This window comes from Brachyhypopomus gauderio, chromosome 5, assembly GCF_052324685.1.
Source record: "Brachyhypopomus gauderio isolate BG-103 chromosome 5, BGAUD_0.2, whole genome shotgun sequence".
Classification (NCBI taxonomy): domain Eukaryota; kingdom Metazoa; phylum Chordata; class Actinopteri; order Gymnotiformes; family Hypopomidae; genus Brachyhypopomus; species Brachyhypopomus gauderio.
In genome coordinates, this window is record NC_135215.1 from 7,692,609 (window position 1) to 7,712,234 (window position 19,626).

At 51.4% G+C, this 19,626-nt stretch overlaps 1 protein-coding gene across 1 annotated transcript in view; it reads left to right on the top strand.

Moving 5' to 3' along the window:
- Window positions 1-19,626, top strand: part of erc1b (ELKS/RAB6-interacting/CAST family member 1b) — a 178,326-nt gene that overhangs the window by 50,191 nt on the left and 108,509 nt on the right. Inside the window, 4 exon segments of the mRNA XM_077005321.1 lie at window positions 911-1,048; window positions 5,373-5,513; window positions 8,796-8,936; window positions 11,879-12,072. Of these exon segments, the coding sequence (XP_076861436.1) occupies window positions 911-1,048; window positions 5,373-5,513; window positions 8,796-8,936; window positions 11,879-12,072 (614 nt within the window).

Below are 19,626 nucleotides of genomic sequence, written 5' to 3' on the forward strand. Positions count from 1 at the left end.
TGCTGCCACGTCCCTGCCTCTGCCCGCCCGTCCCTGCCTCCGCCCGCACGTCCCCGCCTCCACCCCTCACGCCCCCGCCTCCGCCCGCACGTCCCCGCCTCCACCCCTCACGCCCCCCGCCTCTGCCCGCACGTCCCCCGCCTCCACCCCTCACGCCCCCCGCCTCCACCCCTCACGCCCCCGCCTCCGCCCCGCACGGTCCCCGCCTCCACCCCTCATGCCCCCCGCCTCCGCCCCGCACGTCCCCCGCCTCCGCCCCTCACGCCCCTGCCTCCGCCCCCACGTCCCTGCCTCCGCCCCCACGTCCCTGCCTCCGCCCCGCACGTCCCTGCCTCCGCCCCGCACGTCCCTGCCTCCGCCCCGCACGTCCCTGCCTCCCTCCGCCCGCACGCCCCTGCCTCCGCCCCGCACGCCCCTGCCCTCCGCCCCCACACGCCCCTGCCCTCCGCCCCCACGTCCCCGCCTCCGCCCCCCACGTCCCCGCCTCCGCCCGCACGTCCTTGCCTCCGCCCTCACGCTGTCCCACCAGCACAGGGCTATGGAGAAAATTAGCTTGGAATGCAGCTCTAATGAGGTCATTATTATAGTCCAAAAAAGACAACTTCATTTCTTTCCTCTGCGCATAGTAAATGTTTGAGATGTAGTAATGCAGTGGTGCTCAAATGAAATCATGATGGGCAGCATTCATAACCCGCAATGTCTCGTAGCTGCGAACGAAAGTGCCTATGGGTGCGTATGTAACTGGAGCTTAACCTCGGTGCATTATATGATGTATACATGAGATCTGTGTTTTATTTCCTGCCTCTGATCTTTTATTTTCCTGCTCTGTCTCACTGCACTGTCTGCATGTCTCTCTCTCTCTCTCTCTCTCTCTCTCTCTCTCTCTCTCTCTCTCTCTCTCTCTCTGCAGATTGAGAACCTGCAGGAACAGCTGAGGGATAAGGAGAAACAACTGAGCGGCCTGAAGGATCGGGTCAAATCCTTGCAGACAGACACCTCCAACACTGACACGGCTCTCACCACCCTGGAGGAGGCTCTGGCTGAGAAGGTGACACACACACACACACACACACACACACACACACACACACACACACACACACACACACACACACACACACACACACACACACACACACACACACACACACACACACACACACTTTTCTTGTTGATGGTCCTTGTTCTTTCTTTTTTAACATTTTTATTCCTTTTTTCTGAATGTATGTAAAGAAAAATAAATGCCAAGAAGACTCAGTGAGGGATTACTGACACACACTACACCACACCACCCCACACCACCTCACACCACCCCACACCACCTCACACCACCCCACACCACCTCACACTACCCCACACCACACTACACCACCCCACACCACCCCACACCACCTCACACCACCCCACACCACCTCACACTACCCCACACCACACTACACCACCCCACACCACCCCACACCACCTCACACCACACCACACCACCTCACACCACCCCACACCACACCACCCCACACCACCTCACACCACCCCACACCACCTCACACCACCCCACACCACCTCACACTACCCCACACCACACTACACCACCCCACACCACCCCACACCACCTCACACCACCCCACACCACCTCACACTACCCCACACCACACTACACCACCCCACACCACCCCACACCACCTCACACCACACCACACCACCTCACACCACCCCACACCACACCACCCCACACCACCTCACACCACCCCACACCACACCACCTCACACCACCCCACACCACCTCACACCACCCCACACCACACCACACCACCCCACACCACCTCACACCACCCCACACCACACCACCTCACACCACCCCACACCACCTCACACCACCCCACACCACACCACCTCACACCACCCCACACCACCTCACACCACCCCACACCACCTCACACCACCCACACCACACCACCTCACACCACCCCACACCACCCCACACCACACCACCTCACACCACCCCACACCACCTCACACCACCCCACACCACACCACCTCACACCACCCCACACCACCTCACACCACACCACCCCACACCACCTCACACCACCTCACACCACCTCACACCACCTCACACCACACCACCCCACACCACCCCACACTACACCACCCCACACCACCCCACACCACCTCACACCACCCCACACCACCTCACACCACCTCACACCACCTCACACCACACCACCCCACACCACACCACACTACACCACCCCACACCACCCCACACCACCTCACACCACCTCACACCACATCACCCCACACCACACCACACTACACCACCCCACACCACCTCACACCACACCACCCCACACCACCTCACACCACACCACCCCACACCACACCACACTACACCACCCCACACCACCTCACACCACACCACCCCACACCACCTCACACCACACCACCCCACACCACACCACACTACACCACCCCACACCACCTCACACCACACCACCCCACACCACCTCACACCACCTCACACCACCTCACACCACCTCACACCACCCCACACCACCCCACACCACCTCACACCACCCCACACCACCTCACACCACCCCACACCACCCCACACCACCCCACACCACACTACACCACCCCACACCACATCACACCACCCCACACCACCTCACACTACCCCACACCACACTACACTACCCCACACCACACTACACCACCCCACACCACATCACACCACCCCACACCACCTCACACCACCCCACACCACACTACACCACCCCACACCACCTCACACCACCCCACACCACCTCACACCACCCCACACCACACTACACTACCCCACACCACACTACACCACCCCACACCACACTACACCACCCCACACCACCTCACACTACCCCACACCACACTACACCACCCCACACCACATCACACCACCCCACACCACCCCACACCACCTCACACTACCCCACACCACCTGGACTCATTCCTGCTTTAACTCTGCACAGTGAAGCAAGGGTCAAGGGTCAGTCCGCTTTCTCCCCATCCTCTGTGTCAACAGTCTTATCTAGGGCTTCGTGTTTAGATTTCGTGTGACTGCAAGCGCATAGTTGGACCTGTGTCCCATAGCAACGGACCAAACCCAATTCCATTCATGTTAAACGTAGACCTTGTGTCTCTTTGCCCATCCACATCCCAGAACGCTCTATGCGTCCATCACTGGTGTCCAGCCTACCCGGTCTCGCCCCTGTATCAGACCTTCAGCAGGGGTGTGTGGGTACGTAGGTGGGGCCTGTGGCCCAGCTGTGTGTCATCTCACCTCTGCATGGACACGGAGAGCCTCAGGTGCAGCTGGTTGTCAGAAACGTTTTACTGTAGTTTGCTGTAATAATCCCAGTGATCTGTCTGAACAGAGAGGATGGGACTGTCCTCTGTCCAGTGAAGAAGGTGCAACTGTGTCCGCTCAGTTTGGAAATGTCTTGTGTAGTCCGCTGGTCTGGCCTGTGATCCGCTAGTCTGGCCTGTCCTGTACAGTCTTAGATTTAGGCTCTTGCACTCTTGCCATCTCACTATCCCTTACTCATGCAGTCATTAACAGACAGGCTGGATCACACCCTGCTTATACACACACACAGCTGCTCCGTCATATGCTCCAGACAACGACCACCACACTCCCTAACCTTGGGTCCATCTCCCAGGCAAACATGTACTACACACACACTCACATACCTACACACACACACACACACACACACACACACACGCGCGCGCGCGCGCGCTAAACGCCGGGTCCATGCTGGCACAGAGAGAAGCAGTCATGCTTAATGTCGCAGGGCAGAGCAGCCCAGCTGGGTCTGGACCGGCAGTCCGTGAGGGTGAAATACGGCCTTCACGACGAGAAAAACAGAGCAGGCCGTGAAAAAGCTCCGTGTTATTAACGCGCCGTCCGGCCTCGCCGTGTGAGTTTTGGCCAGCGAGGGTGTGAAAGTAGTGGGGGACGAACACTCTCTGCTATTCCAGTGGCTTTTACAGGCCATAGACAGCAAACACGAGCCCATGCCAGCAAATTCCCAGTTCAGACCACTCACTGTTTCAGCATTATTACATTCACTCTTTTACCGCTTTTCCTCCCTCTCCACACACACACACACACACACACACACACACACACACACACACACACACACACACACACACACACACACACTTCATAATAGAGGTGCTCTTCTGTGCGGTGCCGTTCGTGTGTTTGGTATGGTGGTCTTCACCCTTGAGCGGCTCTGGTGGAAGCGGCAGAATCGGATCGGACTCATTTGTGCTCCACTCAGTTCACTCTGCTTTCCGAAAACAGTGTTGCGGCTTCACTGCATGGCCAACGTTGACACACGTGTGAAATTAATGAATCGTGCCCACCAACCCAACCTAACACACACACACACACACACACACACACACACACACACAGACATGTATGGGAGTTTTATGACACTGGCCAAACATGGTCAACCAGCCTTTTTTATTTAGTGAATGTTGGTTGGTGGTGTTTTGAATTCCTAGAACTTCACGGATGTGGTATCTATCTCAGAATGGACATTTTATGGTTTCTGACAACTTTTCAAAATGTAAAATCTATGTATGTTTTCATTTGCTTGAGTTCAACTCCTTTTCCAGTACAAACATGATAATGCATACATGCAAAATACCTTTTAGCATACTGCTATTTTCTGTTGAATTCAGAAATGACAAACTACTGAAATGACATTTTAAAAAATGTTAAGCTGAACCTTGCCGTTCTACCTTTAACGGCGTTAGAACCCGGAGTGTCTGAGCAGGTCTCCCGGAGCCTCTCCCCGCCACAGCCTTTCAGCCGGCCGAGCTAACACACTGCTCGTGCTGCTGTTATGAGCAGGAGTCGAGCTAACACACTGCTCGTGCTGCTGTTATGAGCAGGAGTCGAGCTAACACACTGCTCGTGCTGCTGTTATGAGCAGGAGTCGAGCTAACACACTGCTCGTGCTGCTGTTATGAGCAGGAGTCGAGCTAACACACTGCTCGTGCTGCTGTTATGAGCAGGAGTCGAACTAACACACTGCTTGTGCTGCTGTTATGAGCAGGAGTCGAGCTAACACACTGCTCGTGCTGCTGTTATGAGCAGGAGTCGAGCTAACACACTACTCGTGCTGCTGTTATGAGCAGGAGTCGAGCTAACACACTGCTCGTGCTGCTGTTATGAGCAGGAGTCGAGCTAACACACTGCTCGTGCTGCTGTGTGTGTTATGAGCAGGAGTCGAGCTAACACACTGCTCGTGCTGCTGTGTGTGTTATGAGCAGGAGTCGAGCTAACACACTGCTCGTGGTGCTGTGTGTGTTATGAGCAGGAGCGTATTATTGAGCGTCTGAAGGAGCAGAGAGACCGAGATGAGCGTGAGAAAACCGAGGAGCTTGACAACAACAAGAAGGAACTGAAAGAGATGAAAGAGAAAATCAGCTCCCTGCAGGGGGATCTGTCTGACCGTGAGGTGAGACAGACACACACACACACACACACACACACACACACACACACACACACACACACACACACACACACACACACTCCCTTCCTCAATCCTTCACCAATCACTGTGATTAAATGTATATGTCTCTCTGGCCAACCACATCGGACAGGGCTTAAACATTTCTCTGTCTCTCACAATTGTATGACCAAACACAACACTGGTGCACCAGCCGACGGAACCTTCTAGATACAGCTTTGTGCCTCATCTGTCCTGACATCCTGTTTGTCTGACAGACGGGTGAGGGCGTTCATTGACTGACAGACAGCTCATTGCTGCCAAAGCCTCCTCAGATGTAGCAACAGCAGGGAGATGCGCAGGAACAGGGGATGAGGAGCAGATATATTCCGTCCTGTGTGTTGGTTGAAGTTGGGGTTGATTTGTGGAGACATTGTTCCCAGATTGGGTTTAAAGGGCAGACCCTACTGTGGAGACGCTGTTAGTCAGCCATCACCCACTGATGCTGATACACGCAAGCTCCGCCCCCGCAGACGTCCGGCCAGCCTCCGAGGAGAGTGATGAAAACAGACAGCCTGAACCTGACACACTGTCACTGGTGTGTGTGTGTGTGTGTGTGTGTGTGTGTGTGTGTGTGTGTGTGTGTGTGTGTGTGTGTGTGTGTGTGTGTGTGTGCGTGCGCGCGTGCGAGAGAGAGAGAGAGAGAGAGAGAGAGAGAGAGAGAAGCACACGTGAAGGAAGACAGGAAGATAAATGGTGTATTCTGCATGTGAGGGGTCCACCCCTCCTCCAAACCCTCGTGTTCATTTCTCTTTCTGTCTCCAGTTCCTCTGTGTCATTTACTTGGGCTTTCTCATTCTTTCCACTGCTTCTTTTGCCTTTCACTGCCTCCCACCCTTACCCCCCAAGAAAGTCTATATACAAACAAGCCTTTGGTCAACACACACACACACACACACACACACACACACACACACACACACGCCTGCGCCCTAGCCCGCACAGTCAGACATACAGATCCTGTGTTTACCAGAACTATTCTTTTGCGGGTGGTTTATTATTCATGTTATTCTTGTGCTCTGTGATCTCCACATTCCTCTCCGCTGTCTGCACAAGAGCAGCAGCAGAACACCAAAACCACTTCTCCACGCCGTCTCCCCTCTTTCCCGTGCCGTCTCCCCACTTCTCCACGCCATCTCCCCTCCTTCCCGTGCCGTCTCCCCACTTCTCCGCGCCGTCTCCCCTCTTTCCCGCGCCGTCTCCCCACTTCTCCGCGCCGTTTCCCCACTTCCCCACGCCGTCTCCCCACTTCTCCGCGCCATCTCCCCACTTCCCCGCGCCGTCTCCCCACTTCCCCGCGCCGTCTCCCCACTTCTCCGCACCGTCTCCCCACTTCTCCGCGCCGTCTCCCTACTTCCCCGCACCGTCTCCGCGCCGTCTCCCCACTTCTCCGCGCCGTCTCCCCACTTCTCCGCGCCGTCTCCCCACTTCTCCGCGCCGTCTCCCCACTTCTCCGCGCCGTCTCCCCACTTCTCCGCGCCGTCTCCCCACTTCTCTGCGCCGTCTCCCCACTTCTCTGCGCCGTCTCCCCACTTCTCTGCGCCGTCTCCCCACTTCACTGCGCCGTCTCCCCACTTCCCCGCGCCGTCTCCCCACTTCCCCGCGCCGTCTCCCCACTTCTCCGCGCCGTCTCCCCGCGCTGTCTCCGCGCCGTCTCCCCGCGCTGTCTCCGCGCCGTCTCCCCACTTCCCCGCGCCGTCTCCCCACTTCTCTGCGCCGTCTCCGCGCCGTCTCCCCACTTCTCCGCACCGTCTCCCCACTTCTCCGCGCCGTCTCCCCACTCCCCCGCGCCGTCTCCCCACTCCCCCGCGCCGTCTCCGCACTTCTCCGCGCCGTCTCCCCACTTCCCTGCGCCGTCTCCCCACTTCTCCGCGCCGTCTCCCCACTTCTCCGCGCCGTCTCCCCACTTCTCCGCGCCGTCTCCCCACTTCTCCGCGCCGTCTCCCCACTTCTCCGCACTGTCTCCCCACTTCTCCACGCCGTCTCCCCACTTCTCCCCACCACGTCGTCTCCCCACTTCTCCGCGTCGTCTCCCCACTTCTCCCCATCACGTCGTCTCCCCACTTCTCCCCACCACGTCGTCTCCCCACTTCTCCCCACCACGTCGTCTCCCCACTTATCCACGCCGTCTCCCCACTTCTCCCCACCACGTCGTCTCCCCACTTCCCCACGCCGTCTCCCCACTTCTCCCCACCACGCCGTCTCCCCACCTCAGTACGCCTCGTTCCCCTTCTCCTACCATCTGCTCCCTCACCCTCCGCCCTCGCCTCCAACACTCTCCTCCTTCACTCCTTCCCCACCTTCAAATGGGCTTTTCCACTTTACTCTTTACCCCTCTTTTTCTGTCCCTCTCTCTCTGTGTGTGTGTGTGTGTCTCTATCTCTTTCTCTGACTGTCTATCTCTCTCTGTTCGTCTCTCTATCTCTCTGTCTGTCTATCTCTCTCTGTTCGTCTGTCTGTCTGTCTTTGTGCTAGTGTTGTGCATGGCTGTAAGGATGCTCTGTTGTGTGGTTGTCCAGGTGATCCTCCTGTGTGTTGTGTGGTACGTGAGCAGGTCCTCCCCCCGTGCTCTAGTGCTGTGGGTCCCCCCCCCTCCTCTCCCACCTACAACAGCAGTGGGCCTGGGAGTGCCCGTCGCCTGCCCACATTAACTGTGTATTTTGGAGTGTGAAATTGCGGGGCTCTCTGTCTGTAAGCGGAACCGGTGGGAAAGGCTTCATGGATGGAAGCCTGTTGCTTTGGAAACGGAAGCCCAGCGTGCAAGCACACACACACACACACACACTCGTTGAGTGCAGACCTCACTCCAGCTTTGTCCTGCAGGTATAGTGTGATTTACATCAGCACACTGACGTTTCTACACTTTTCCATTTAATGGGCTTTGTGTGAATCTAAACGAAATCATGCCCAACTTAGCGCGGTGCTAACCAGTATTTTACCTTGGACTCTGTAGAGTGCGTAGTGTGGTCGCAGGACTGGGCTGAGGTTCTGGGCCGTGTGTTTACGCGGATCTGGGCTGGTGTGTGTTTTGTAATGAGGGCCTGCAGTGTGACTCTGGTGCTCTCTCTGGTTCTGCTTAGCATCTTTGGCCTTGTGTTGCACAGGTTTACAATCTCTGCTGTTGGTCAGTGCCTTGCATATAGAAGCAGGAAATTACATCACTTCCTGTTCACCCTCATCTCCCTCCCTCTCTCCCTCCGTCCCTCCCTCTCTCTCTCCCTCCCTCAGGCCTCTCTGTTAGATCTGAAGGAACATGCTTCGTCACTCGCCTCTTCTGGTCTGAAGAAGGATTCCAAGCTCAAGAGTCTTGAGATCAATCTTGAGCAGAAGACAGAAGAGTGTGTCAAACTGGAAACTCAGCTCAAGAAGGTGAGCTTGACCGCAAGCACAGCTGACCCCATCATCTGACCCAAATCTCGCCCAAGTCTCATGTAATCACACGATCACCCGCCATCCTAGCTACTGAGATGTGTCTGATGTCCTCAGCCACACTACACATCCATCCTCATCAGTCTCTAAGCGCCATGACATCCCCTCCTGTCCCTGTCCTGATCCAGCTTGTGCAGGGTCATGCTAACGTCTCCTCCCTTCATATGTCCTTAGAATCTGACTGTTTGGTCCACCAGTTTCTTTGTCCTTAGTTCCATTTTCATCTCTCTCTTTCTCTTTCTGTCTCTCTCTTTCTGTCTCCTTCTGTCCATCTCCTGTCTCTCCTGTCCAATACTAATGCTGTGTCTTCATTTCTTCTGACCGTCACTCTCTGGACCCCTCCCCCCACCTCTCTTTCACTCTCCTGTCCTGAAGCGCACCGAACACATGTCAGGCCGTCTCTCCAATCCTGTAAGTGCATCCTGCTGCGGAAAGCCTCCCTCGACTCACCGTGTGTGTGTGTGTGTGTGTGTGTGTGTGTGTGTGTGTGTGTGTGTGTGTGTGTGTGTGTGTGTGTGTGTGTGTGTGTGTGTGTGTGTGTGTGTGTGTGTGTGTGTGTGTATGAAACACTTATGGATGTATGAGTAGTGGGGCTTGCTTGCTCAAGGCTTATCTGGTCTGGGGTGTGTGTGGAGATGTGTGCGGGTGTGGAGGTGTGTGGGGGGTGGCGTGTTTGGCTGTGTGTGTGGGTATTTATGAGTTTTTGGGGGTGTGTTGAATGAGGGGTGGCTGATTTCTGGAATGTTTGAGGCCTGCTTGCATGAGCTCTTTGCATATATAAAGCCTCGTCGTGATTGGCTGTTGAGTGGGTTTGCCTCCTGCGCTGTGTAGCTGCTCTGCCCCTCCCACCTACACCATGGTACGTGTAGCTCACTTCACTGTTGAATGGCTGTGGTCTGATGTGTGTAGACCTGTCCGCTGAGTCCGTTTGAGCGCATGTATGCTAATCTTCAGTATGCTAATCTTCAGTATGCTACTCTTCGGCCAAGAAGGTGAGTATGGCTCCGCCCACTTGGAAGAAATGACAACGCAAACCACAGCAGGGTGTTGTGTGCCTCAGCCCCTCTGGTTGTACAGTCTCTCTGAAGGTCTCATGGCCGTGACCATAGAGCCATGCGTTCGCACTGCATCTCGTGTAAAAAGCGTGGAAGGGATGACGGCTTCCTGACAGTGCTGTGGGTGTCTGCTGTGATTGGATGAGACAGGCTGGGTTATATACTACAGTATATGCATGTCTGTTTCATATCCATGTGTGTAACTGCTTCACTCTAACACTCATTTTGTCATTCTTGAAACTGGGGTCCTTGCAGAGGCAGCCAAATTATCTTCACCATAGCTACACAGTTATGCTTACTTAATAAATTGTCTTTTCTGATATATAATTTCTGTTCCACAGTGTACACACACACACACACACACACACACACACACACACACACACACACACAAACACACACATTCACGTATTCACGCTGGCTTGTGTCAAAGTCCTCCCTTGTGGACGACATGCTTTTGGCGGTCAGCATGGAAACCTTCTCAACCTCAGACCCAGGCATTAAAAAAGCAAATTAGAGGGGCCTAAATGTCGCCTTCCAATAATCTCCCCAATAAAACAGAACAGGCCCCTTTCACCGCGGGCCAGGCCGGCGAACGCTGGCGTCCTGCGTGAGCTCCTGCCCTGGGCCCGCGTGCCCATATCCGTGGTGCCACGTGACCCTTGCGTCTGCCACACCTCCGCCGTGCTATGCCCACATGCACAGCGTTGCTGGGCCTCTCTGTGCCACCACCCAGGGCTGTGAGAACTCATGTGGCGTATTGGGGAGGACACCTAGCGCGTGGCGTTCACGGTTGAAGGATAGTGCAGCTGTATCCTTCAATGTTTTTAGTGGACACTGAGTGCTTCATTTTTATTTTGCTTTCGACTCTTGACTGTAATTGCTGAGTGAACTCTTACATTGAACTCTTAATTAATTTGATGTCATCAACATAATTGTGTTTCCACTGCATGCTGACACACACCAACTGCTCACTCTCCCTCTCCGAACACAGTTGGCCTGTTGTGAGGTCATGGCTGAGGTGAGGCAGTGGCTGCAGGTGCCACCCACACACACACACACCTACACACACACACACCTACACACACACCTACACACACACACACACACACACACACACACACACACACACACACACACACACACACACACACACACACTCTCCCCAGGCCAGTCTTGGGCATAGCAGCCAGGCGACGTGCCAGTATGTAGCATTGGCCTTCAGAGGTTATAAAGAGCTGTCAAAAAATGTCAAAGACACAGAGATCTTAGAGCCGCAGACAAGCTCTCAACTTCACAGCTCACTTTACATCTTCATTTCATAACATTTCAAATATGACACTGTTATAAGAGACTTACTAAAGACAGGGAGCCTGATCAGATTGCTGTCATATTGTGTCTACCTGCTTTCCCTGTACGTATCGTGGAGTGGGCATGAGGCAGATGTATTCATGAGAAGAGAGATTTATTAAGGGAAAATCCATTATCATAGTCTTATGAGCAATCCACTGCCAATATGAAGACGTCCAGGACATTTAAGAAGTACAAACGGAACCGGGTCTAGAATAAACACACACAGGGTGTACGTACAGAGGCTAGAGGAACACGAGGCTCACGCTAACAAATGGCCAGCAAACACGAGGGAAAGACACGGGGTTTAAACACACTAAGAAGGAAATGAACTACACACAGGTGCGAATCATGAGGGGTGGAGAACTAAATGAGAGGGCGTGGCAACGGAGACCAAAACAAAGAGCAGATGGAAGCCAGGAGGGGCCCGATCATGACGCGGCGTAGCGGCTGAACGTGGCTGTGTGTGTTGTGTAGGCTCAGACAGCAGCGGTGGAGGCCCAGGTGAGCACGGAGCAGGTGGAGCGCATCAGAGTGCTGGAGCAGGAAGTGGCACGCCACAGAGAGGATGTTGGGAAGGCCCAGGCGGAAGTGGACCGTCTGCTGGAGATCCTCCGGGAGATGGAGAACGAGAAGAACGATAAAGACCGCAGGATCAACGAGCTTGAGAGGTACGCACTATAGAGGTGCACACTCGCACTATAGAGGTGCACACTCGCACTATAGAGGTGCACACTATAGAGGTGCACACTATAGAGGTGCACACTATAGAGGTGCACACTAGAGAGGTGCACACTAGAGAGGTGCACACTAGAGAGGTGCACACTAGAGAGGTGCACACTAGAGAGGTGCACACTAGAGAGGTGCACACTCGCACTAGAGAGGTGCACACTAGAGAGGTGCACACTCGCACTAGAGAGGTGCACACTCGCACTAGAGAGGTGCACACTTGCACTAGAGAGGGGTGTGAACACGTCAGGCCATCTCACTAATGTGTTCTTGTTTTAGTGTTTGTTATATCCTCTTTTAGATGCTAATAAATAACACTTCTTTTTATTGCCTTGAAAAATACCTTATAAATCCTTGGATGAATAAGCTTTCTGCCCAGTAGTGGAATGTGAACACATTTTACTCCTTGCCCTTCAGAAAAACATTTCTCTTACAGAAATACATTATTCGGTTGTGCTGTCTGTCTGTCAGACGGTGAGCATTGGTGTGTAAATGCATGTCTGCCATTGATAGCCTTCTGTTATAAATGTTACATGAGATCATTAGATTATTTCTCCGTGACCTTGACCTTCACAATGGTGTTCAGAAGCAGCAGAAGTCCACGGCATGATGGGCCGTGTTTCCAGACCTCCCCCAATGCTGTGTGTAAATGTCCTGGTCTGATGCACTGGGTCTCGGGTCTTTCTCCACGTTCTGATGGTTACGTGTTCTCTCCTGGTTCTGTGTTGTGGGCTTCAGGCCACTGTATGAATGTTTTTTTTTTTCCTTTTTCTTTTAAAACCGATTTTGTATGTTTAGTATGTTTCTGTTTAATCTCCACCTCTTTTTCCCCCTCTACATATGTGCTGTCACTTTGACACTGCCTTGGTGTGTGTGTGTGTGTGTGTGTGTGTGTGTGTGTGTGTGTGTGTGAGTGAAGTGACAGGCCCTTGGTTACACCATGTGTTGTGAGGGGGTTGTTTTTGTCATCACTAGGAGACAGTAAAGAACGGTGTGCCTCAGGGCAATCACAGGTCTTAGAATAAGGACCCACTCCTGCAAGATCTGTTGCTGGCCTGCTGCTAAGATCCTGGGTGAATTTTCTGAAGCCCTGGACACACAGCAGTCCATGCTACATGGCCCTGTTGGAATCGCAGTGCGTGTGGTGAACGTGTGGAATGATGTTGCTTCTGTCCATCACGCCATGCTGTTAGTTGCTGCCTCCCGTGTCCTGTGCGTGAGTGTGCGTGTGGTGAACGTGTGCATGTCTTCTCTCCCAGGCTCTGTGTTTGCACACGTGGTCTTTTGACAGGGCGTGCGATTGTGCATCTACATGCCTGCATACTCTGTGTATATAATTGGCATAATTACTGTGGATAATTGTCATAAATACTGTGTATAATTGGCAGAATTAATTGGAGACAGACATACAGTCTCTCATCTTTGCTCACATAAATAAATAAACTGAAATGAATAATTGAGAATCTGCCGAGCTTAAGCACAGAAGAATGAGAGAGGTGGAAAGGCTTTTCTGTGTCTGAGTAGGAGTCCGTGCAGGCCTCCTTCATGTGGACCGGGTCTTCTGTTGTGTTCTTCACCCCCAGCTGCCCAGCCTCTCCCTGGCTTGATCCCAGCCAGAAGCTCCTCGGTAGGGGCCAGGACGCCTCCGACAAGGGTATTCACTTAATCAAAGCTTCTCTCTATGGCTTCAGCAGTGCTCCGAGATGGATGCGGATTGACTCTGTGAAATGAAGTCAAGCGGCCGTCTTCCTCTCTCCCTTTCTCCGTCGGCAGATTTCGGAACAAAGGGCTGTATTTGAAATGCACAGCAGATACATCATTTACACAGAGGGAAATAAAAGTTTGGAAACAAACATGGACAGTGTAGGAGCACAGTGCGCCGAACCTGCAGTTAACTGCCTCTCCGACGCCGTATATTCCAGAATGCGTCTGGAAGTCGAGCTCAGTCAGAAGACTCCCGTTATTTTAGATGCCATCGTCACAGCTTCCTGGCACCAGAGTGTGACTTTCAGCATGAGGTTTTGACGCAAAGTTTTCGTGACAGTTTTCAATTCTTCTGCATCTTGCGTCTGTAATCAAGGCGAAGCTTTTCTGTCTGGATATATCTCTCTCTCTCTCTCTCTCTCTCTCTCTCTCTGCCTCGGTCTCTGTCTCTCTCTCTCTCTCTCTGTCTGTCTCCCTGAGTGTGTGAGTGAAGGAGAAGGAGACCTAAATCTCGTGCGTCTGCAGATCTGTGGTAGAGAGGCAGTTCTGATTTAAAAGGTTCCCTCAAAGACCCCCTGAAAGAGCTTCAGCTCGGGCGTCTGGGTTTTTGTTTCCCAAATGTGACGCCAATTCCTGATGCTGAAGGTCCTGTGCGGTGGAAATACAGCGCAAATGAGCAAATTAAAGTTAATATAATAGTCAACACGTATAACTCTTAATGCACACATTGTTCTGCTGTAATGTTGCTTTTTTGACTGTCCGGCTACATTTTGAATGTCTGTTGTCCCTATATGCAGCGGTTTGCTGCTATTCTCTTTGCTGCAGGTTGTATATCATATGCTGACTATTTATGAATCTTTTGTCAGTGATGACATGGTGTCAGTAATGTTTCTAACTCTCCAGCTCTCTGCTTTATGTTCTTGCTCTGTGGAGTCTGTTGTGTTGATGCATTGTCACTTCCGAGCCTTCTTCAGCTGCTGGTAATTAACACTAATGTCTCTCGCGCTCTTCCTCTCTTCCCCCCGCCCCGTTTCTGTCTTTTTTCCTCATTTATCTTTCCCCTGGAATGCTGTCTCGTCATCTCAGTGTGGCATCGAGGTTAGTACACTGGGCTTTCCTCTTCTATCTTCTCATCTTCTCAGGTTCATGATTCTTCTGCTGCTCTGTGTCTCGTCTGGTGTGAATGGTTGGGGACTCGGACACCCCAGCGAGCCTGACACGCAGCCGTGTGGGACAGGGCCACGGGTGCTCCATGGAGAGTCAATAGTGGAACGGATGGAGTGGTGTGGAGAGTAGTTGTGGCCTTGGTGGAGTCACCCCAGCCTGTTCTTGTTAACCTTTGACTTTGACTCGCGTTTCAGAAATAGGGCTGATGGGAAATGAGAGATAGGTCTGAGCTTAAAGAAAGGTGTGGGGAACCTGCAGATGGGAACATGCCTGCAAACAAACACATGTCAGTAGTGCGTCTCAGCTTAGCTGAGGCCTGGAGTGTGAAGCGTGTTGGATACAGACACACACACACACACACACACACACACACACACACACACACACACACACTCCTAAAGTCCTAAAACTTTAGATGTTCTGTGAAGTGGCAAGATGTAGAAGCTCTGTAAATAAGCTGCTGTATTGTTAAACCTCAAGATTAACAAGTACAGCATGTCCCGTTCATCACATGTGATGCTCTTCAGACTGTTTCATTAGTGTTCTCAGTTCTCATCAGTGTCTTGAGGAACCCTTGCCTTTCCTGCTCTGTCTATTAAACTCCGCCCCCACCCAACTGTTTTTGCTGGGGTTGTGCCAAACCGTTTCAGGGATGTTTGATAAAATTACTGTTCCTGTATCATTTAAAAAAAATGTATTTTATTTATTCTTGTGGAGCGGTGGGGGGGCTCTCAATAGAAACACCACAAACAGGGCAGAGGGCTGTGGTGGTTTTCCCTTTAAGGCTTGACATTATGAAAAAAGTCATGTTGTTCTGAAATTAATTTTCCTCACTGTTACAAATCTCTTTGAGCATGGGGAGATCTGAAATTAGTCCACCAACAGTTGACAGTAAATGTGTGGTGAGCCCTGCAGTACGTGTGTGTCTCATCTGATCGTACTCTCGCTGTCTTGCACATTCATGTTTTTTTGTTACTGTCACGTTCAGCTCTCCCTCTGTCCCTCTCTTATTGTCTCCCCCTGTCCCTCTGTCCCTCTCTCGTTCTCTCTCCCTTTCGCTCGTTCTCCCCCTCTCTCCCTTTCTCTCCCTTTCTCCTTCTCTCGTTCTCTTCCTCTCTCTCCCTCTCTCGTTCTCCCCCTCTCCCTTTCTCTCCCTCTCTCGTTCTCTCATCCTGGTGTCCAGCGTATTTGCCTCCGTTGTCCACCCTGGTCTTGAGAGTTAACAGGAACAGTCGTATCAGGCATCTGTTGGCTTCACCGTTGAAACATGCATGTGTCGTAGTTGAAACATGCAGTGTCGTAATAACCTTGAACATAACAGAAGAACACAGTTGACTGTTTAGCAAATTGCCTGAGTTGAAATGAGTCACTGACTGTGTTACAGATGCAGGACGGTCTCGTGGGCTGATGTGTGTTTTCTTTAATCTCTTCATTATAAGCCACTGTATGGGGCAGATATCAGTTGCGTTGTTAATGCAAAGTACAAGTAGACTCCTGACCACACGATCTCTGCTGGATGCATGTGTTCATGTATCGGGCTTTTCTCTGTCCAGCAGTGACATGACCTCATTTAAATACCCTCGCAACAGGGTATGAGGGCAATAGGGTACTAGGGCAGCTAGTGAGAGTAAGTCAAGTGAAGCAGTTTTGAAAGTGTCTGATGAGTATATATTAAGTGATCATGCAGAACTTATAATTGTTGTCAATGGAGCAAGTGATAATTTCAGGGCCCCAGCACTTAAGAATATTATTAGGTTGAGTGAACAGGGACCCCGTTGGCTTTAAACAGGGAGCATGAAGGTCCAGTTCCAAGTCATTCTAACGCTCAGGCAGGCTTCAGTGTTTCCACTACAAGCCCAGAGCCAGGCATACTGGTGAAGTAACTGGTAGGAACATTAATAGTGTCTGAAAGAAAATAGAGGAGTGAATTACGCCCTATTCGGACAGGATTAGTTTTACATGGAGAGGTGGGATAAAGCAATTATTATTAATATTACCATATTATACACATTCCTCTGTGATTTTAGTCACGTCCATGGACTGTACACTCCCAGATCAGTAAAAAAAATATTTTACCTACTACAATATTTATTGGTAAAAAAATAACCCAAAGACACTTTAATCCCATGTGAATTGTCACGTTATCAAATATTCTGTCATATTCTGTCAAAAAGGAGTTTACATGCTCTTTGTCAAGCATGGCAACACCAATATCTCTTGTAGCCTGCTAATGTAAGCAAAAACAGGTTTATTGTTTTAAGCTATTATTAAATATGAATATTTAAGAAAGAAGATGCATATTGGATTATAAATAAAGTCCAAATCCAAGTCTCCTGGCTAATGGCCATAGATGGATTTTGTTTTATTAATATTTCTGCAGCAATACATTTGTGTTGCTGTGACCAACAGAGTCACATATTTCAAAATGGTTGTTTCACGGGGGCAGCAGTATGTAAATTGGCTAAGCCCCTGCACTCTGTCATATCACGTGCTTGACAGACATCTGTCCAGAGAGCTAATACAGTCCACAAAATATTTAATAAAAACTTGAATGCTGCTCTGTAATAAATTCCATTACACAAATGCTCTTATGTATTATTAACAATTTAATTAAGAAAAATGGACTGTATGTATATTATAGCGTATATGAGTTAGTGAGCATTCTTGGTGGAGAGCCCCCTGGCTGAACAGAAACACTGTAAAGGCCCTCAGGCAAGTTGGGTTTGAAGCCTCTGGTTTACAAGTGTTCTTTCATGTCTGCAACCTTGGCTGTGATGCTATTGATGCAACACAGAGTTTCACGCGAGCTTTGTTGACGCAGACCAGCCTCAGTAATCATTCTGAAATCCTTAGATCTTTGGCACAAATGTTTACTAGCAGTATCTTCGTATTTCGTACGATAACGCTGTTTAAAATGCGCTCTGTGCTGTGACCGCGCTACGTCTCACACACTCTGCTCCTTCTCCGATCGGGTGAAGCGTGTCTGCTGTCTGTCCCCCTGCCTTTACCTACCCGTACTTCTTCACCGTTATAGAGGTCAACGCGGCCGCTGTGCTTGTAGAGCAGGTGTTCGTCCCACAGCGCCCTCTGCTGCCCAGGAGATGCTCTGCGTAGCGGTTCCTGAGTCTGGTCAAGGCCACAGACCCACGTGAAGCCAGAGAGTTCAGTGTCCCCGAGGCCTGCAGCTGTCTTGTGTGCGACAGGCTGGGTCTGGGCTACACCACCGTCTGTTCTCCCTGCATGGTTCCCAGTTAGTTTTGGACAGCCTGGCCCGGGGGCGAGCCGCATTAACTTGATTAGTCGGAGAACGCAGGGGGTCGTTGTCCCACAGAATCTCTAGGTGCATTACTGCTACCACAGATGGGAACGGACAGATGTTGACGTGTAGCTTGGGGGAGGACCACACGTTTATGGGGCTGGGTCGGCCCACATCACACCTGGGCACAAGCCTTCACACAGCTGGTTCTTGGCAACCTTCGAGTCTAGGTCTGTCAGCCTCAGAAAGTACCGCTTACCACAGACGGAGCCGCTAATATCACTGCAGCTCTTTGTATATCATATAGTGTAGCAGTCTGGCAAAATGGCCCCGCACCAACCCTGCTGAGCTGTAATATTACCTCTGCTCCCCCCTGGTTCTTGGGAAGTGGCCACATCCAGGAGAACATTTGGAGGAATCTCCACTATCCTGGTTTTAATGACTTCCAAGCAGTCTGACATGCCAACATCCATGCTGGAGACCGCTGGCCTGCATGTCGGTGCAGATGGCATATGAATGAGGACATGGTAGACAGAGAGAACGAAAGGGAACACTTTCTCTCTCTCTCTCTCTCTCTCTCTCTCTCTCTCTCTCTCTCTCTCTCGCTCCCTCTCCCCCTCTCCCCCCTTTTGGAGCAGGGGTTTTAACTAGCGTGAACATGCTCAGTCTGACTCCGTGTGGTTTGCTCCGTGTTGGACTGTGAGCGGGCGTCAACGCATTAGAGTGAGGGAGTTTAAAACCATGACATTATAACTCAGAATGGCTTGGAATAAAAGGCTGTACTTTATCCGTGTCCTAGATCACTCATAAACACACGCTGGATCAGTAGCGCCAGGGCCTTTCTGGTTTCTATGATGGTTTCTATGATGGATTTAATTTTGTAAAGCTAACTTCAATGTATATTTATCCAAAGGTTGTACCCCTTTGCCGTAGGGTCTCATTTCGTATTATGAAGTGCTGGGCCTGATTGAACTAGAATCCTATTTTCCTTAATGGCCTTTGGAGATTTTCTCTCTGGCTCTTCCAATCAGTGACCACCAGCTTAGTGACTGGTGTTGTGCCAACGGCTGCTGCATCGATATCATATGTATAAATGGAATTAAAGGCACAGGATACATCCGTAGTCAAGGTCATAAACCCCCAAAATTATTTAAAAATAACAGTGGACCAGTGGATTTTCAGAGGTTTTTAACTGATGTAGGTTTCAAAGAATATAGCATGCAGAAGTTACACAAAAATTATCCAAAAACAGTGGAAAGTTCTTGCTAAGTTTATTCATGTTTTCCAACCAGTATCTTCAGAAAGCCTTTTCAAGTCTTACCCTGTAAACATTGCCTAAAGCTGTCTTTAATATAAATTTTTAATGTTG